Below are 21,544 nucleotides of genomic sequence, written 5' to 3' on the forward strand. Positions count from 1 at the left end.
TCGGCCAATGGGCAAGCTCCCTCTCTCTGTGTGGTCCTCACTACGTGGGCGGGAGGTCAGGGCCTGGCAGGACGGTAGCCGCACCGAAGGACTGCCCCAGCCTGGGCAGAGATTAAAAGCCTTTGTTAAGGCTGCTGGCGTATTAGCGGATGAGCTATGACAGCTGGGTGCTTGGTGAAGGACTTCCTAGACAGCTACAGGCTCATACCTAAGACATTGTCACATAAATGTACCCCTCCACCCAACCTACCCTAGGCTGTTTTTTATCTCTGTCAGCTACCCCTCAGAACCCAGGGTCAGGTCTCATGAAGGTGACCCCAAGTGTCAAATCAGGGATTTTCGAAGACATAAACAATTCACTGGATGTGTGATTTACTGTCTCTCTGCTGTTTACAGTATTCCAACACTGAAAGCTGAGAGGGTTTATATAGTTCCGCTTGTCATCTTCTGAATCAACCAGTATCTTAATACCTCAGGGTACATCAAGCGATCAAGCCAAGCGTTATTTAGTGCTTGTAGTTTACCTATGACTTCATGGCCTATCATATTTTTCCTGAGGGGAAATTGTTGAGCAAGTCATTTTGATTTATTCAGTGTTTTTGGGATGAAGGCTTGACAGTTTTAAACCAACCGCTCAAGTATTTTTGCCAGTTTTCCATGCAAAATTCCAGGTATCATGTATCTTGATTTCATTTTTTTTAAGTGCTATGAATTATTGCACTTGCAGCGAGTCCTTAGCGTCCTTGGGCTTGTTGGCTGTGGTAAAGACAGCTTCCTCCGACACTGAAAGGAACAGGAAAGCTGTTGTTCCCAAAAATGTTGTGGATTCCATGTTGTGTGAAAAAGAACAAACGGAAACAAAAGCCTTGTTCACGTGTATAAGTACAGACCCCTGGGGCTTCAGAAACTAGCCGGCCCTTTAAAGAAGTTGCTCAAAAATCTTTGGATGGGCTTGGCTGTGCTTTATGTGGTTTTTTTTCCTCTATTTGTGTTGGAGGGGGATATTAAGCGGCTTATTTTCCAAGTCAGCGAAGAAGTGGCTGTAGAGGCAGTATATGGCTCAGGCAATAATTATTTCTCCCCATTCAAACGGCATCCAGCAGGACGTTGACGGAAAGAGTGTGTCGGCCAGACTATTCTCAGGTTTTTTTTCTGTGTTTAGAGAGTGGTCTACAGCACAGCCAGGGGTCTGTGGTCAGTGACACACATGCTCACAAGCTCTCTGTTTTGGGGAGAGCTTTGCCTAGAGCCTGCAATTCTGTGTCCTTCTCCGCATCCTGGAAAATATGTCACCGACTGCCAGATTTCTGCACCGAAGGCATCAATCTTGCATATTACATCACTGATAACTCTTTATGCCATGAAGTTTAGATCATAAACATATGTTTAAGCCCATAGAACAAAGTTAAGTAGACCCCCGATTAGCTATACTACTATGACCCTTGATTAGCTATATTTATATAATGTCTAAAAAGGGACAGGATAACTTTTTTCTTCCTGCTACAGTAGATTAAGGAGACGTGTTTGAATGGATTACAATTTGATTAATATTAGTGGTGGTAAGATGAATGATATCCAAAAATTCTAAATGTTACTTTTACGTAGTACAATAATACACAAGGCAGCGTAGACAGTTTCCACAGTTGGATATATGCAAGCCTGTCTGCACAAGTGTGCCTGATTTTATATGCAGTTGTTTGGAAAGAAGAAGAAAAAAGACAGAATATAAAATCTCTAATGTCTGTACATTGCAGTATTTTTTCACCTATATCTCCTTAATAACTTTCGGAGGTTATCATGATTGTGATGACTCTCACTGTTTTTGGGGCCTTTGGAAATGCATCAGGTTGGATGGCTAGATCTATGTGGAGAGGGCCACGTCTTCTCTGTTGCTCAAAGGGTAGCTCCTTTGATGTTACAGAGTGCGCACAGTGGTCAGGTTGATAATAGGCTATGAGAGAATCCCATTCTGGTTGGCCAGTGTCCTCCCGCTCTGTGTGGCCAGACTCTGTTTTCCACACCTGCCACTTGCCATTGGGCACGGTGCTGAAGGCACAAAGAACGTTCCAGCCACGCGGTGATTCATGCCCCATTTTGGTCTGTTCCCCATGCTGCTACGCAACGGTATAGGAAGTATAACTGGAGTGGAACGGGGTGTTTAGCTTGGTCATCTCCATCATTTTAATTCAACTGAGTCCCACTTCCACTGCCCTGAACTGTGGGCTACATGACAAACGGGATGTGCTGGAGAGAGCCTCTTCAGTCCATCTAAACAGCACATTTTTTTACTGACATTTTCCATCCTGCATGTAGTCTGCTGTATGAGGGCAAGTTCAATTAAAGCAGGAGCATGGATTTTACTTCAGTTGCCGATTTTAAAAGTTTAGAAGTTCAGCATGACTGCTTTTCAATTTGACCGAAAACAGCTGGAGCCACCATTTTTGTTAAAGGACATATTAATTCCTAGTAAGGGAATTCCTAGAAAGTTGTGCCTGTCTCACCTGAGTTTTACCTCCATTTTAGCTATTTTACTTTCTCTACACAGTTGATTCTGTATGAAACTCATGTGCATTACATTACATTTATTTGGCAGATGCTTTTATCCAAAGCGACGTACAAAAAGTGCAATGGCCCTAACCATGGCCCTAACTTGTGTAGTATATCTTGCCCTGCATGCAGTAATAATTGATCTGGCTGGAATGTTCTGAACCACTCCCCTTTTGTATTTTCCCAAGTCCTTGCCAAGCAGCAGTTATCTGGAGGTGGGGAAAGATGTCAACAGTATTCCAATGAATACAAATCTTCCAATATCATGTGTAAAAGATCAGTGTTACACAGTATGTGTTTATTCAAACGATTCAAGCGGTTTAGGGGAAATGGAAACAGAAATTGATGGCATTACTGTAAGTGTCACGGTTGGCTGAATTATTATTTTTTTTACATTGATCATTTTCATTTGATCATTTTAAAATATATTTACGAACAGGAAGTTTCTGTTGTTGATTTCTGAAAAGATTTCTTTTGATGCACAAATTATCTGGATTTTTCTGTAGCTGACATTGAAAGCTAGCTTCAAGGGTGCCTCCACGGTTATTAAACTTTTTGAAAGCAACCTAAAAGGAAAAACAGAGGAGTTTGCTAGCTGTTTATTTTAATTCAATAAACTTTTGTTTTTATTTAAAGTCCAGTTTGTCAAATTATGATTTATCCATATTTTTAAAATATGGGAATTTATCCATGCACTTCATATATTGAATCACCCTTGGTCAGCGTCAGTGACTAATGGGCCTTGAGTGGTAACACACTAGACTATTACACATTTGAAGGCAGAACATACACACACACACACACACACCCACACACACACACCAGCTGTTAAGCATCAAATTCAAATTAGCATTCTGGTGTGAAACCTTTGGAAAATGTTTGTGATTCCTAGAATTTCATAAAAAGAGTGGAACAAATGAAATGCTTCCTGCATGCTTTAGATGAATTCATATTTTATGGGAATAACCTAGAGAACCTGGACTGTAATGTTTCATTAATAACAAGGAAATACACAGCTGTTCTCCCTTTGAAATTCAAACTTTTTTCCTCGATTAGATTTCTCTGACTAAATTTGGTAAGAGAAACAACATTTAAGCTATGATGAAAAACACATTCTTACGCTTACAGACATTTGGAGTTCTATATTTCACAGAATAAGTCTGTGTACTTTAACATCCTTCAGTGGTAAACACTTCTGTTCTCCTTAAAAGGAAAGTAATCTTGTAGTGTTTATTAGTTGTATGAGCTGTGAAAGTTACACAAAAACTTTGAAACTTACTGCCATGAACATTTAAAAGACTGAGTAGTTTACTGTTCAAAATGCAGGCTAGTTCGTCTTACAGATTATTCGGTTAAGTTTGAATAATAAGTTTTGTTGCATGCTGCATCTTTATTTCCAGGTCTCTGCTGACACGACAAGCATGCCATTCTTAAATTTTCTGTTATTTTCTCCAGTAATACACAGACTACAAAATATTACCGTAATCCATTTTCAGATCCTGCCAGGAATGTGTTTTTGACCCATAGCATCATCGGACGGTAGTGTTTTGGTCTCGGTGTGTTAGTGTCTGGAACGGGGCGGACTAGAAACGATGACAAAAACAGTGACCTCAGCTGCTGCCGAAACAGACTCTAATGGGAGTTCCAGAACCCGCTGCCTTCGCGTGTGCCTGAATGCATTCCTAACCTCCTTACAAACCAGCAAAACAAAAAAGCAACAAAGCCGCCATTCTGCACCCTCTGAAATATCTGATAAAAACATTAGGCGGCAGACAGTAAAGTGAGACAGAGGTTAATAATGTTTTCAGATAAGTCGCTGAATTATTTTGTGGCACATTTACACAAGATTAGACGCTTGGTCTAAAATGTTAATAGGTCTCCCAGCTGGTGAAAAAGGGGTCCATAATAACAATCAGGGCTTGTGTCTCATATTTCAGCGTTGACCTTATTGTAGAGTGTCATGCAGTGAATTGGAAGGTTGAGGCCAGGCAGTAGCTGTCAGTTTTATGAGCTGATTAATGCTAGAGAATTATGATTTCCCCCCCCCTTCAGTGTTTTTCTGCTGTGTGTCACACTACAGGTTAACTGCAGGATTACCGTTAGCATGATAGCCTCATGGTTTGCCATACCCTTTCAGCTGTCGCTGTACTCAGACTGCAGCCTAGAAAACAAGAATGAGGTTTATCAAACTGGGAGATCGTACGAAGTACACATTTATGCTCGGGCTATAACCAGCCTAAACCTTTCATAATTTGAATGAATAGGTAATAGAGGAACTGTTTCTAAGCATTTCGGTTTTAGCTTCCTAGTATTTACCTATTTTTAACCAGTGATAACTACCCGATCATAATAATAATAATAATAATAATAATAATAATAATAAATATTTTACCACGTATTTCCTGGTAATTACCTTGTATTTAGGTGACTATAAAAGGAAGATTTACCAATATTTCTTGCAAGGCATTCAGATTTACCCTGTGTGTATAAAGGATGGCGTAAAGGAACATAGTTCTGATACAAAACAATGTGTTTTTTTTAACTTGTAACTACGGAGACAGACACTGCAGGGCAGGACTGATTATCTATACTTCTGAAGACGATTAGCTGATATGCGAAGAACAAACAAGAAAGCCAGACCGGGCAGAACTGACTGTTTAATCTCGCCTACAGGCAGCCTTCCTCTAATCACCGTAGTAAACTGAAGCGTCCAACCAACTCGCTTGGCTGAGAATCAAAGTGAGTAATGGTGGGCAAATGTTTTATCAGGTGGGTTTACTTGGATAGCCCCTCTGGAGAGACTGTCCAGCTCTCGACGCACAAACAGGGGATTATACAGCAGGTCTCTCCCACTGCTTGGAGATCGTGCCTCAGTGCTGTCAAGAGGCTCGACTTTGACTTGCTCCTGTGAAGGAGTGGGACCAGAGAAGAGATACTATGTGAGGATTGTATTCTCTGCACTACAACTTACATTTTAGCTGTTCCTCATCAAATCTGGTTCACCACAAGTGCTCGCATTTACAGTGGAGCCGTTACTCGCTGGTGACTGGACATTGTGTTCACTCTGGCCTAGTGCTCCACAACATCTGCCATTCATAAAGCAGGCAGCAAGGAAGCCAGTTCAGCATGGGAATCAAAAGCAAGAAGGCAGATAAACACTGGCAACCCCCCTCCACCCCTAGTGCAGAGTAAACTTACTGTGGAATAAAAACAGATAACTCAGTCTTGCTGTAATGCAGTTTTGTGTTGTTACTGAACTTAAATTTTTCCTGTAGGACTATGGTCCTTGGGAAAAATAGTAAAGTTTTTTTAGTAATGAAAGTAGGAAGAGAATTTATTGCTGTATAGCCAGAGTAATGTTCCTGGCAGAGCTTGTATCCGAAGGCAATGATTGAAGATGCTTTAATCCCCAGCTGAAATATATGTCACACAATCAAAGGGACTTTAATTTTCATTGACCCTGGACTGCTGCTCATGAAACATTACTCTACTCCAGCTCTATTTTTATGATTCTGTCAGCATTTGTAAATGTACCTCCACAGTAACCAGTTTCCACAATAGTATGATGCTGCGCATTGCGTTCTGTGCAAAGTCAATGCAGTTGCTTTGCTGTTTCACAAGGTTCGATGAACTTCCGCAGAATATTTCCTGGTTTATCTCTTGCATTGTACTGTCTCTGTTGTTTTGTCAAAATGCTTATTGAGCAGGTGTGATGCTGGTGCGTTCTGTCAGGGGAGTGTGAATGCCGCAGGCGAGCAGGAAGTGGTAATGCACGGGACCGGCGCGGCCCGGAAGTCAAAGCGTATTCTCTCAGGCTCGAGCAAACCGACGCTGGGCGCACATACTTTCGCGGTCCGCCGGGCCTGCTTATCTGTCTCGGAGCCTTATCGGGCTGCTCTTTTATGTTCTGCCACCGAGCAGAGGCAGACCGATTGCCATCAGAGTGCAGCGGAGAGGCTCCAGGTACTGATGCAGCATCGGCACGGATCAGAAGCCTCTGATGAGAACAGCAGTCAACAGGTTTTATTCTGCTTTTATGGCTGAATTCCTTCCTCTGGTGTTTTTGTCTTACACGAACCCTCTAGTTCCTAGTCCCATGCAAACGATATATAAGCTATCTAGATGAACCTGCGTCTCTTTGTCACACATTCAGGTGCAAACACACACACACACAGGCGCCTACACGTAGACACACACAAACACACGCACACACTTGCGTTTGTACACACGTGCACAGGCAAACAAATGGTAAAAACTTCAGAGATGAACAAGGGCACCACAGTTTCACTTTGTGTCATGCAGAAAAGTGCTTGCTTGCAGGATGAAGCAGTTTCGCATCTGTGAGAGTACAGAGTAATGCAGGCTGCACATGGTTACAAACACATTGCACATACTCTGATGCACTCAAAGGAGACTATTTGCAGTTTTGTTATGCCTCTGAGACGGCACAGCCGTGGCCGGAGGCATTATGTTTTCGGGTTGTTCGTCCGTCCGTCTGTCCGTCCCATTCTCGTGAACGCGATATCTCAGGAACACCTTGACGGAATTTCTTCAAATCTGGCTCAAGGATGAACTGATGAACTGATTAGATTTTGGTGGTCAAAGGACAAAGGTCAAGGTCACTGTGACCTCACAAAACACATTTTTGCCTTGAGGGAACTTCTTCAAATTTGGCACAAACGTCCACTTGGACTCAAGGATGAACTGATTAGATTTTGGTGGTCAAAGGTCAAGGTTACTGTGACCTCACGTCCGTCCCATTCTCCTGTGAACGCGATATCTCAGGAACGCTTTGAGGGAATTTCTTCAAAATTGGCATAAACGTCCACTTGGACTCAAGAAATTCAGTTTCAACTTCCATTGCATTTCTTGTGTGTAAAACCATTCTGAAACCCCCCGAAAATGCTTCCGTTCTGTTCATTTTATCTATAATTTAATAATTAATACGTATATACACACTCGTCCTCCTCTCCGCCACTGCCTCCACACTGTCCAGTTCCAACCTGATCACCTAGCTGGCCTTCCTTAACAGCTTGTTGAGACTGCTGACCTCCAAGCCTTGATACCACCACCCCAGCACATCACCGCGAAAAACAGAGCACTGGCTACTGGTTTGCTGAGGCATACAACCGCAAGGCGGTATTTCTAGTTTCCTGGCCATAGGTATACTTTGGGTGGTGTAGGGGGGCATGTTCAAACATACATGCACCCGGAGTATTTAAGTGACATGTTTTCCTCAGAAGCAATGAACAAGCCACCAGACAAGGTCGAGGAATTCTATGGTTTCCTCATGCACATACATACATACTTACCTATCCCTTTCCCTTATGGCTTCTAGTTTAAAAAAAATTCAGATCCCTTAACAAGAGTAATGGCTTTGTGTTCCCTGTTTCACACTATGGAGTAGTGACTAAAATACAAGTCATATTTCTTTTTAACAACTGTTCTACATTATTGCTTTTTGGAGAAAACGGATTTCAGAGGCCTGTGTCAAGTTTAGTGGTGAGTCACTGACTGAAGGGAGGTGTCTCGTAGATCCGTAGTCAATAGAGGAAGCAGCCACTTCCTGCTAATGGTGCTGATGAAAACCATGCTGTCAACTTGGATAGTGGAGGAGAGCCTTTTGGTAGTGATGTTAAATGCTGTTATGTAAGTGCATTGCAGTAGCGTGAACGTGTTCTCAGTCTAAACTGACAGCATCCTGTTTCACTCCACAATGACTGAGCAATTGAAAAGATGCATCCCGTCATTGGATTGCTGGCTGCTTTGACAACATCCGGAGAGGCCGACCATCGTTAGTTAGGAAAGTGCAAGGGGACGATTAGTCATCCCTCGCGCTGGCCCTGGACCTTTCCCAAGGGCCAAATCTGTGGTTTTCTGTGGAAAAGGATCATCCACGCCTTCGCCCCCTCACAGGTGAGGGTCATCAGAGGAACGCGCCATGAGTGGTCGCCTTGCCGGAATGGCAGCTGCTGTCTCCATTCGCGGTTTCAAATTTACGAGAAGGAGACACCCACCCTGCAAGTCTCTGCTCCCCACCGCAGGCACTTGCGATACCCAGTGTAATGTGGCTGCCGAATCCAACCAATGCTGCTCTCTCTGTACAAGACTCATTAATCAGCTCTTGTCTTCTCACTGCATTTTTCTCTTGTTTCATCTGCATTTTTTTTCAGGGCATTGACAAAAGGCTAATGGCTTCTCTTTGCAGGCTTTGATCCTTCTGTTTTTCCTCTTATTCTCTCTCACCCTGGCCTCCTAACAACACAGGAGTCTAAACTGTTTACCAGGCCCTGCAGATTATTTTTGTATTCTGGTTGCCGTGGCAATTTCTGTACCTCTGTGCGTATTTGCGACTTGGGAGATGAAATTTCATTTTTCTGTCTGTACATATATTGACAGATCAAAGCAGAAAAGAGGGCTGGATGCTGGCTTATAGCTTCCTAGGCCAAGATCCTCTTCCAGTGGCCCACAGACACTGGTAGCATGGGTACACCCTTATTTTGACTGATTGCTTCATTGTCTCTGCCTTTCTCTCTCTGTGCAACTGGTTGCTTACGTAATTTGAAGTCATTTATTCTTGAATAATTTGGCATCTGATTGTAAAACTCCTCGCAACTATAGCAAGCTCACTTTGCCCCCTGGTTCCCCTTCACTGACTCTTTATTACTGTTTTTTCTGGAACTCCTCACAGAACGTGATGTGGAGCCAAAATTTGCAGGTACTATTCCACAGTGATCGCTTTTACTTTCAAAACTGGGATACGTCTCTTTTCCCAAAACGTCAGCCGTAATGTAAACAGTTGACTTGATTTAGAATTTGAATTAAAAGTCGCCGTATCCGTGTGTAAGTGGAAACGTAAAAATTGCAGCGCGGGGCCCTGTCCCTCCCGCTCACACGCCTGTGTTTGCGGTTAGGCTGCCAAAGGCCCTATCTGCCACGGTTCTCTCTTAAAGTTCATTTATATCGCCGTTATTGCTTTGCTTTTATGGGCCGCCTTGCTAAATTCTGTTGTTTACACACACACACACACACACACCAGCTGCTGGTCATTCATTGTTTTGTGTATGTGTATCGTCCTGGCAGAAAGTGTGTTACTGTTCACGGTCCCTGTGTGCAGGCTGAACACTGCGTGTCTCGTTCATTAACGCAGAGGTTCCAAGGTCTTCAGAGTTTGGCAGCCTTCTGTCTCTTGTTCTGCCTGCGCCCTTGTTTATACAGTTTAATCTCATTCGCGTTGTTATGACAAGTCCATGCCGGTTGCGGTCGATTTACGGTTAGACTACAAAAAAAAAAGAGGTCGTCCTGCCGGCGGATAAGGATCTTCGTCTTCTCTGTGCTCAGACCTTGACCGCGGGCAGAGCCGTGAATGGCTTAAGTGTTCTTAAGACTGAGGGGCGTCGGTCACATGACGGGACTTGTTCTAGGACCTCTCCCCTAAGACGCTTGTGCATAACACTGGTATCACAAGGGGATCAGAAAAGCACTTTGAACTCCCGAGCGCAATAGGGAAGGATTTCTTCCTCTTACGCTCGTCACTGCGTTTCTGACAGGGACTTGCGTCCGCGAACGAAAATCAAAATATTATGAAACGATTACCGCCGAGAAAACCCCTTGTTTTCCTTCTCTTCAGTGAGGCTGTCCAAACAAGCAGAGCTGATTGAGTTTCAGAGAGTAAGAGTGGACCGCATTACTTTGACTGGAATCCTGGCCGGCCTGGATAAGGGAAGGGCACGGGGCTCACGCATACAGGAAGTCCCTAATAGGACCAGCCTGGGAATTAAAGTGTGTGTGGGGTGGGGGTGGGGGGCTGTAACAGCAACACATTATTAGAACTGTTATTCTAGACTCTTATTAAAACTTGTGGCACTTCAGTCAGGTCTGTCCATTCCAGAGAGACTGTTTTCACTCAGGCTAGATAGCGCCTCCCCCAACCCCCACCCAAAAAAAAAAGGACTTTGTTCACCGCACGAAGATTATGATTAATTGTGATTAATTGTACATCCTTGTCAGCCTGTTGATGGGGCCAAATTAAAACGTGGCCCTAAAGGGGTTTGCTTTCGCTGCACATAAAGGCCTTAAATCACCCCGCTAAATTTGGTCTGTCGGCCCTGGTGTGGGCCAGCGGTGCGGGGCAGCTTAGAACAACATGTGTGGGAGCGGTTCTTGCTGTCACTCACATAAGGCAGAAATCAATTTTAAGGCCAGCGTGCATGCCTCAGAGTGCACAAAGTTGCAGACTTCCTCTTGCCTTGACTTGCTATAACTGTGGAGCTAAGTGTGTGAAAGCTGAAGCCTCCTGAGAAATTGATGTGAGATTTTCATAACCGCTAACACTCAAAACAACACACTGATTATGACCTAAAAATGCATACTCTTATGTAAATAAGGTACATAGTAATTACCCATTCTGCTTTTTGTGTTTTGGCTGCAAGCACAAATTTCAGAGGACATGCAGGCCAAGGTTTTTCTCTGACCGGACTGTGACATAGTTGTATGGAGTGTGATAGTGGCCTCAAGGCATGCTGGGAATGTATTAAGTGTATATAAGTGCTCTCTGAACTTACGGTTGTACTCTTTCCCCCTCAATGAAGGTGGTTCTTCATCTGAAGCCCATCCAGTCCCTCCAGGTCCACCGTAAGCCCCTGGTCTTCGTGCTGAACTCACCCCAGCGTCTGCTATGGCGGATCAGAACTGAGAACCTCGCTCCCAACGTCAGGCGCGTCTTCCACGTGAGTCGCTCGGAATCCCTCCCCTCGGTCTTCTCTGCCAACCTTCTGTAACTTTCACTACCACTTCCTGCCCTCTCATCTCTCTCGCATCGCAGTGCGTCTAAATGTCACGTCGGCCCACAGATGACCTTTGAAGTCTTTCTCTTTCTTTGAGGCCTTTCGTAGACCTCTTTAGAAATGGAAAGCGTGTTCTGTTATTACTCAGAATGCAGGTAGTGAGGCTGATTTTAAACTCAGGCGAATGGTAGACTTTCAAATTCATGCCCTCTACAGGAGAGAGGGATTTAAAATTAAATTATGTTGCACACACATATTAATGCCTCTGATAGTAATAATAACAACTATTATTATTATTATTATTATTATTATTATTATTATTATTATTATTATTATTATGTACTAAGTTGTATGTATTTTCAGTTTTGTGTATTTTCACTATGGAAACTGTATTTTCAGTATCAAAAGTGCCACATTTTGAAAGCCGTCTCATTGTACACCTGCAATAGGAAGCCTCGGTTTTTACTGACACATTTCTTCTCACTAATTCCATGACCCAATTAATGAAGCTTTGGCACAGTGCTAGGTGACATTGATGTTAGTGACTTACATCAGACTTCCTTCCTGTGAAAAATCTTTCCTTCTTCTGCTCAAACTGACATGCATAAAAAGACCTGATCAGAAGATAGCTGTAGCAGTTCTACTTGAAAGGAAGCTCTTTTATGATTTTCCATTTTTTGAAGCTACCCTCTGTAAGTGACACTGACTAAATTATTGGCTTTAATTAGTCTTATTGTAAGAGATCTTAATCTGCATCTGGGAAAAGTGAGGCTGGGGGCGAGACAAGGGGCTTCTGTGGTTTGTTAGTGTGAGTATGTATATCTCTGCTTAAAGCCATTTCCACATATTTTCACTGTAAACCCACGCTCTCGCACTGTACCAGCCTCTGCACTGACAGGAAGGCCTAGCGGTCACGCCCGACCCTCCTGTGTGCTCAAACGTTGGAAAAGGAGGCTCTCGTTTGCTCGCTTTTCATTCTCAGAGGCCACTCCAAGGTGTATACCAAAAACAGCCCCTGCTGTTGTCATAGGAACAGGCTTGCGGTTTCCAGTTTGAATCCGTTTAGGAAAAAACATATTCATACAGATGATAACGGCGGAGCAGCGAGATTAGGGTTTTTGGTGCCACACCCCTTAACAGCATTGCTGTCCTCCAGACAGTTCTTCAGAAATGTTTCTCAGTTATTTTCACATGGGTCAGCAGCGTTTGTACAAAGAAAATCAGTTAAGATTATCTAGGACGATCCCAGGCTCTGTGGTGACGCAAAGCTTGCGTGGTGCGCGTTGGGAATAGGGTATTCTTGGAGGAAGGGTACATACCCCCTCTCCCCCCCTCTCCTCCCCGCCCGCTATGAAAACTCCCTGGATATATTTAGTTGGAATTCAGGGGGCCCAACTCTTAAACCTAGGGAGAAAAAGAAAATGGATTGGCCTAGTTCTCTTGGCTTAAGACACCCTATCACATGAGAAAATCATTGTGAAGAAAGAGCAAGAGGCCACCTCATCTGAACTTCAGGCCCCTTTAAGCAATCCCTTAACTATAATACTCATAGACTGTAGTATATACACTTCAAATACTTTCATGTAGTTTGTGGTTCTACGTGATAATCATTTCCAAATGTATTGTTAAAACTGCCCTCAAAGCACATTCCTGTGAAGTTTTATGTCTTATTATTAACATACCATATAATGCCACATAAGAACATTATTATGTGCACATACCATATCTCTGCTATCTATATTTTTTGCGTAAAATCTAGACCGCAGCACCAGATGCATATTTTAGTCTTCAAGGAAACAAATGAACATACTATGAGTGGAAAAAGTGGTAGTGAAAATGCATTTTTTTTTAATTGGGGGTGTCTTGTGTGGTTCATTAGTTTCCACTGCCAGTTGCGGGTTTCCTGCAGTGTGTATGGGTAACAAAGTCATATACAAAGGCACAACGCACAGCCGAAGGGCTGGTGAAATTGTATCATAGTTTCAGAATGAACATGTGCACATTACTGCTTAAATGTAAAACAGCTAGCTGAAGGGTCATAACACATGCAACATAGCTGTAGTACTGGAAAACTGGTCATGAAAGGTCACAAGGCTACCATGCACACTCACACATACACACACACACACTCACACAGAGACAGAGGCACACACACATGCACACACAAGAGGCACACACATACACACACACAGGCATATGCACACACACACACAGAGGCACACACACATGCACACACAAGAGGCACACACATACACACACACAGGCATATGCACACACACACACACACACACACACATAACACAGCCAAAGGCTTGATATATTATTAAACTGCCAAATGGCTGAGACATGCATTAACACAGCCAAAGGCTTGAAATGCATGTTAAACAGCCAAGAGATTGGCACTCACCTAACACAGCCTAAAGGCTCGGAGTGCACAGATGCTAGCACAGATGTAACACACTTGCCGGGTTAGAACATATCTAACGCCGCTGTAGGCTGAATGAAAGGAGAGAGTCTGAGATGACACAGGGCTCTCTTTCTCTCTCTCTCTCTCTCTCTCTCTCTCTCTCTGTAGAGGCAAATCCTTGGGCGCTTGCTTCAGTGTGTGAGATTTCCTCTGTAGATCTCTCTCTCTCCCTGCTGAAAGTCAGCTAGTCCACCAGCTTGAACGGTAGCTTACTTTAACTATAGCGTTGTTCAGCTAGAGACCAACTTAAACCAGCATAGAATCCCAGCTGGTTTGAGCTGGAGTTTTCAGCAGGGTCTGCAGACCCGTGTGTCTGGGCGCTTGCTTCAGTGTGTGGGCAGATTTGCCAGCAGAGAGCAGTGAGCGCAGAGATAATGTGAAAGGCATGCAGGCTCAGGTAAAAAACAACAGCTGGCTGACGGCAGCTAAACTCTTTATGGGGTGGTGAGCTCGGTGTAAAATTGTTACAGCTGTGTTCCATAATCACCTTGCTGTGTCTGCTTCTCAATCTGTAGTTGGTAATTTAAATTTTAGTGGTGCTTAATTGAAATGTAGTGAATTCAATAAATGTGCAACACAATACCAGAATAGTATTGGAACTGAATGTGCTTTGAGTGTTAAAAACAAAGCAACATGCCAACCAACTATTCCTCTGCAGTCTCTCTCTCTGTCCCCCTCTCTATCACCCTCCCTGCCACCCCTCTCTCTTCTTACCCCCCCTCCCTTCCCCTCTCTTTCTCTCTCTCTCTCTCTCTCTCTCTCTAAATCAAATCAATGAGTCATTGATGGCACATGATGGCTCCATTCATTTTGGCTTCATGAAGCACCATTCAATAGCCCCAAGGTTCAAGGTTCTTGAGTTCTGACTAATGATAATGGTCTGGATTAAGTCATAAAGAAGTTACACACGCGCACACACACACGCGCACATGCACGCACGCACACACGCACATGCACGCATGCAGACATGCACACACACATACACGCACGCACACATATACACAAAAACGTGCTGAAATAAGCTTTCTCATTCTGCATTTTAATTAATCATGTCCCATAAAAATTCCAATTCCAATTTTGTTGTTTCATTCAGTTTAAGCTAACACGCTTAAGTTCACAGGGTCATTTGACCCTAACTCATTAGCAAAAAAAAAAAAACTGTTGCTTTGCCACGTAAAAAAATAACATTTTTTTTTTTTTTTTTTTTACAACAGCCATAACAAAAGCTGACACGTAGACCCAATGCAGTATGATTAATGCTGTTGGCCATGCATTTGGATGGGTCGTTCACTCTGGTAGACGTTTCCCAATGTTAGAGGCAGAGCCAGGACTCTCCTTGGGGACAGGCTAATGACTCACTGCAGGCCCCCGATAGCAGCCAAACTCGCAGAGGACGTCCCGCGCACCCCTAGCACGGATACAGTATGGCGCAATACTACGTCAGCGACTGCCCTGAGTTAGCACAGTGATCGCGTAGCATGGACAGTTGTACCCTGTGTCATCCATGGTGCCGTAAACGGACAATGGCACGCAGGGACGGGGTTTTTTTTTTTTGATTGACGTATCCGGGCCGGCTCAATGCGACCCGATTGGCCCTTGGCACGTTTGATCTGGGCGCTGTGGCTTAGCCGAGGGGTAACTAGAGCTGGGGAGTTGACCCTCTGCGTGGAACAACGCGCGTCAGGTTTGCTCCACTGGGATGACTCATTAGCATGCCACAGCCGAGCCCGAGCGCACGTTAGAAAGGACCCCTGTTCCATTTTCAGCTCCTCGCCGGCCTCACCTGACCTGCCCGTTGACCCCTCTGCATTATGGGAAAAAGGCGGAGACTGGGCTGGCACCCTGTGTGCTGAATTTTAAAGCGGAGGCCCCTTCCTTTCAGAGTTTAACAACCTAGGAATGCATAAACATTCTAGCAAGATTTTAGTAACGTAACTCGTAGCTGTAATGTTATGGGACATCTTAAAATGCGATTCAAGTTTGCAGATGCTCACACCTGGCTTCTCCCGTATGTTCAACTCAGTTTTGTTGTAGAAAAGGAGAAAGATGTGGAGACAGAGGGAAAGACAGGTGGACTGGTGATTACAGAACAGCATTTTTAATGGACACTTATTCAGCTTGTAGTCATTAACACCTCACCAGGGGTCAGTTACAGCAAAATACTGTTCTGTAGCTCCCACATCAAAAGGCTTTTTCCTGAGGAAAGTTTGTCTGAGAACAGGCCTGCCAGCCCTGGTTTCCTGGTGATTTTCAGTTTTTCACTCCGAGTCCACTTTTACAGATGGGGCGAGTTTGGGTTAAAGACTCAAGTGCGGACTGTTGGTATTGGCCGCCTTCAGCACTGCCATTAAATTCCTCCATCCAGACACGGTGCTGTAAAACATACTTCGCGTTGACCAGCTGGATTCTGTGCCAGTGCGATAAAACACATAAGGGAGATTTTTGTAAAGATTGTGGTCCAAATGAATTTTATGGCCGATTCAGCTTGAACACAGCATGGTTTGGCTGTCATTTCTGAGGACTAAATTAGTGAGGATTTGAGTTCAGTTTTAACATTTGTTTTCCCATACATTTGAAAATAAAACCACGAAACAATAACGTTATATTTGTTATTGAAACTGAAAGTATTAAAATGAATTGCCTTTGAACATGAATAAATTGCTTTACTTGGTACAGAATGTACCATGGGCAGAACATTTCAGTGTTCGCCTGACTGCCTGCCCGTATTGTTTTAGGGCCTGCAGTGAAGCCCCTCTGTGTTCGGTAATGAAACTAGTAAGTGAACGCGACTGCTGCTTTTAAACTGAAAGGACGGGCCGAGGCATGCGGTGCCATTTTCTTTTGTGGCACGTACCTGCCAGGTCCCTGAGACAGAACCCGTTATTGCAGCCAGAGATTTGTTTGTCTGGAACTATATTTACACCAAATCAAAAAAGCCCTTCTTGGGCATTATCGCATATGTGTGCGTGTCATCCGGACACCAAGTGACGAAACGTGACTGACTTTGAGCCTTGGGCTCCTCAGAAGCGCCTGTGGGCTACTTTAGCGCACGCGTCGCGGACCTCGACGGATGACAGTGGCGCGTTCGCCGCTCTCTCCCCCGCTTTCGGCACGTGCGGCGTTAACGTGCGGCCGCCTGGAAGGAAGGCAGGAACGAACACCATGAAGTCACTGTGAATTGAGCGTATGAAGCGGAAGCGGTCGTTGGGCAGCAGGAAGCTGTTTTTTTTTTTGTTTTTTTTTTCCTCAGAGGAAGAAACAGGCCTGAGCCACAGGAAGGAAGCTTGACCCTTTAAGGTTTGTTATGCAGACTACGCTCTACAGAAGTGATATGTTTGAGAGCTTGGGAGTGGCATTCTTTAAGAATTTGTGCACCCTACAGAGAATCAGATGAAGTTGAATTTTCACCTGGACACCCAGTGGGAATTGCTACCTTGTGTTATAAGATGAATTTAATGTTAAAATAATTACTTTGTAATAGTTCTCTTTTACCGCCCACCTTCTAAAATTAAAAGTTCACCTGAGAAACATTGTGGTCGATGCATCATAAACCTTTGTTTCCTGTGTGAAAAGCGAAGGTGATGTGCATCATCAGTCAGTAACCACAGTGCACACAAGCTTTCTACAACTATTTAAAACAGTTTTCTGCAAAGTACCATTTCAATGAAACATTTCAGTTACCATCTTAAAATAATTATGGCTTGTGGTTCACATGCGGTTGAGATATACCCTATGTATCGGTAAACAGGCCTCAGATCAAGAGCCCTCAACTCTAGAGAGGTTGGTTTCTGACTTCCAGAGAAACCCACCCCCCCTCCTCTCACATGAAATTCCCTGTGTTTTCCTGACGCTTCACAGTAGTAGTAAAATGTGGAACACTATCTTTCTTCCTCCTTCTTGTAGTAGTAAAAAAAGATAATGCTAAATAAAGCTCTGCACGACACTGCCTTTTGCTATCTCTCTTTTTTTAATTACCTTTGGGGAGAAAGCCAGAGGAACCGACCGGATTGGCCACAGGTCAGGCAGATGTTTCGCACTACATCGGAGCTGCCTTATGAGGAAACACAAAATACCGACCAAATTGGAAGAGTGCAGGGGTGTTGGGATTTGTCCTCCTTGTGCCCCACCCCGTTTCTGATTTGAATATTTGATTTGTGGGCTGGGCTGGTGCAGGGTTAGAGCAGCTAATCAAACCCAGAGCTCTGTTTGTCATCAGTTGCTTTCATTTAGAGGTGACGTCAGTATTTTTCCGTTTGCGATGACCTGGCCTTATTAAGGCACGATACAGTGGGCAAACAAACAGGAAAACCACAATGGCAGTGCTGTCTGGAATATGTGCGAGGGGCACTGCAGTGTAGAGTAGATTGTTCTGCACGTGTGACTGCTTATCTCTGAAATGAAGCACATGGGTCGAGCTCCATTTAGAGTCAAAGGGGCGGTCTCTCCTTCGTGGAACGGTCCTGACCAAGTCACTCCACCAAAACCCAAACGGCACGTAATCAAGATCCCTGCCCATGCTTCAGGGTCCCTTCTCGCAGATGTGTTTTTAGTCAATGCCATTCTTGGACCCTTTTTTTAAAAAAAAAACATTTTTTTTTTAACCTTTTTCAGTTTGTACTGTAGTCTGCTGTTTTTTTTTGTTGCGTGATTACAGTTAATAATAATTTCTCTTTAGGTTATCATTCTGGTGAATTGAAAATCTTAACTGTTAGGGCGTATAATCTGTTAAACTGCATTACTGCAACTTTGTATACATGTTGGCGTGCATTGGAGGGAGGAGGGTCTAATTGAGTTGCCTGTCAAAACACACGGGGGTGAGATGTGACCGGGGCTTTGTAGTATTCGACTGTGTTCCCTTTGGTACAGTGTGTTCTGAGTTGCAGACAGACTGGAAGTGTTTTATCATGCAAGCCAGATGGACTTTAAAGGTCTGTAGCCGTGCTGTCTCTGAGATAGAGTCCAGTCCAACCGGTGTGGCGGCCATTTTGAAAATCCCACTAGTATTCCTGGTGACGCACAATAACCCATTATATAAACACTGGAAACTCAACACCACATTGTGCAAGAAGACCATGTGTGAAAATAAGGAGAGCATATTTCTGGAGGCCTATAATAACGCTGAAAACTGAGTGTGAAGGATGTGTTTTGGCAGAGTAACTACAGATTTCGTTTTGGAAGGGCATAGTTCTTCTGTATTTTGCCTCGAGTTACCTTGAATTTTTCTTTGCACTTCATTCAAATATAACTGGCTCTCTTCATGTTGAGTTAGACACGTTATTGTGATTCTTTATTGGAGATTTTATGTTAATATGTTTCTTATCAGTATTGCGACTTGCAGTGATGTCATTATTAAGTTTTCAGAAATAAAAAGTAGTGGTATGATAAATTGCAGCTGCTTTCCTATTTCAAATGTGCTGCAGTCTGACTGTATTTAACCTATCTTTAACCTTTCTCTTGAAAAGTAACCTTTTTCCCTGAAATTACCTAATTTAAATTACAAATTTAAATCTCAGTGCTAACTGCTACTCCTAACTTTAAATCTTCAAAATTCAGTTGTAAAGTAAATTAATTGTGAACACTTAACCCTTCCTGTGATATTCCACCCCGACAACACTAATAAGTAAAAGCTGCTTCAAATGGTGGCGACAGTACTATGGCCAACTCAGGTAATAAAGTTAGTAAGGGAACTCAGTTAGCCACTGTACTGTCAATAGCATTTGAAGACATGCTGCTAAACCTCAGTTATAGTTGAAGAGGTCCTGAAGGCCTCCTTTTGCAGCTCTTGCTGAGGGTTCATTACATCAGGAGTTATATGAGCCCCAGATAAACTTGTGTGCATACAGTAAAACAGAAGTGATTGACAGGTGTACCTAAAGGGGGTGACTAATGGACAACTTGAAGTTGCTTTATGGCATAAATGAGGGATCTGTATTATTATTGTTATTATTATTATTTGTAATGTATTATTGTTTTCCGGTCCCCAGGTATCCAAGGGCTCGGACATCCATTTTGAGCCGGGGAATTTTTCCCTGTCCTCTGAGTTGGTGAGGCAGACTCTTCCCCATGACAACGAGCATCTCCTGACCTGGGCCCAAAATGAGTACAGGGCTGTCACCTCCTTCTCTGAGCTCAAGGTCGCCCAAAACATCTACATCAAAGTGGGAGAAGGTATTTTGAGTGGAGAGCGGCCAGTTGAATAATGAATGTAATGACAAATCCTGACTATGATTTATAGTGTAGTTTGTAGAGATGGTGATTGAGACAGAAAGAATGAGAGAGAGAGAGAGAGAGAGAGAGAGAGAAAGAGAGACAGAGAGTGAGAGACAGACAGAGAGAGAGAGAAAGAAAGAGAGAGAGAGAGTGTGAGAGAGAGCGATGGCTTATTTTCAAAGGAAATAGTTACTGAGATTAATCCCCCTGCCTTTCTCTATGAAGTATGGATAATACCCTTGTCCGTATCTGGGAATCCACATCATTTGGATTACTGTCAATTCTGTTGAATGCATAAATGGGTTGATCAAACAGGAGCTGTACCCAAATAGCATGGAGAGCTGAGAGTGGATATACACTGAAATGGGTGAGCTAAAGCAGGCATGGAGCTCTCAAACCGAGGCTCCTGAGAGAGGCACACAGAGAACAGAGGCCATCTGACTGTCGATAAGCTAAGGAGATTTCCACAGGGCCAGCTGGCATTGGTCCATCGGCGTGTTCAGTTGGGGGGAACGGGTTACAATTCACCCAAAAACTCATTAGTCGATATTAAAAACGGCATGAATAATTCAGCGATTTGTTACATGGACTGAGTGGGACCTCTTAATATGTGAACTTCAGGAGCCAAAATCCAACAGGCTTTTTTATTTGATAGTTTGATAGCAAGGGGGAAACAAGGCGTTTGGAATCTGATTAATCGGGTAATGGATTTAATGAGGGTTTATCTGTGTAATTCCACTTGGGTCATTTACAAGAGAGGAAAAAAATTGTTAACGAGCAACGTCTTGTTAACGTGAGAATTGCAAATGAGTACTGTCTTATCATAGCCAGGAAATGTCTAGCAGGACTCGTTCCAACCTTAAAGTTCCTGCTATACATGGCACGTCAGCTCTCAATGTGAGACCAGAAGCTCCTGGGAGAATGCTCTATCTGACTGGTAAAAGGCAGATTCTTACTCTGCAAAAGTACCTAGAGAAGTTGGGGTTGAGAGAGTGCTGATTAATACGAATAGTGTGTAATTTCTAAACATGGCAAATAATGGGGTGATGTAAGATAATAACCTGATCTGCCTTGTCTATGTATGTCATATTCGCCTGTCCAACGATCTTTCAAATTTAAGAAAACTGTATAAACAACTGCCCGACATGGCCTCAGTTCAAGGTTTTTGAACAAAAAGCATATCTGGCTTTGATTTTCCTTGTACCCTTAGAGAACCTTCTAGTAAAAAGAAGACTGCACACTCACTTTCATTTATTTTGCCAAATAAAACCAGTGCCCTGTGCCTGTGTTTGGATTCAGTCAAACCCTGATATAGTGCCAACGCATTGTTGCATTTTGTTAAATAAATTAAGGAGCACTGTTTCTACAGTCTTCTTGAATGTTTGTTTTCTGTTGATCTGCAGCTTGTTAATTAATTGGGCTGTCATCTTCTCGTTGACAAATAACCTTGCAGAACCCCATTATTTTGGGGTCAGTTAAGTCCAACTGTATTCCTCTTGTTAGGTCTGTGCTATTCTGTAAAGAACAGATACAT

The 21,544-nt window shown here is 43.4% G+C and overlaps 1 protein-coding gene across 4 annotated transcripts in view; it reads left to right on the plus strand.

Moving 5' to 3' along the window:
- Positions 1 to 21,544, plus strand: part of LOC135256418 (transforming growth factor beta receptor type 3-like) — a 73,291-nt gene that overhangs the window by 31,123 nt on the left and 20,624 nt on the right. For all 4 annotated transcript variants that reach the window (XM_064338166.1, XM_064338168.1, XM_064338165.1 and 1 more), the window contains exons 4-5: positions 11,139 to 11,276; positions 19,785 to 19,968. In XM_064338166.1, the coding sequence (XP_064194236.1) occupies positions 11,139 to 11,276; positions 19,785 to 19,968 (322 nt within the window). The remainder of the gene's footprint in view (positions 1 to 11,138; positions 11,277 to 19,784; positions 19,969 to 21,544) is intronic.

The sequence above is a fragment of the Anguilla rostrata genome, chromosome 6 (assembly GCF_018555375.3).
Source record: "Anguilla rostrata isolate EN2019 chromosome 6, ASM1855537v3, whole genome shotgun sequence".
In the NCBI taxonomy this organism is placed as follows: domain Eukaryota; kingdom Metazoa; phylum Chordata; class Actinopteri; order Anguilliformes; family Anguillidae; genus Anguilla; species Anguilla rostrata.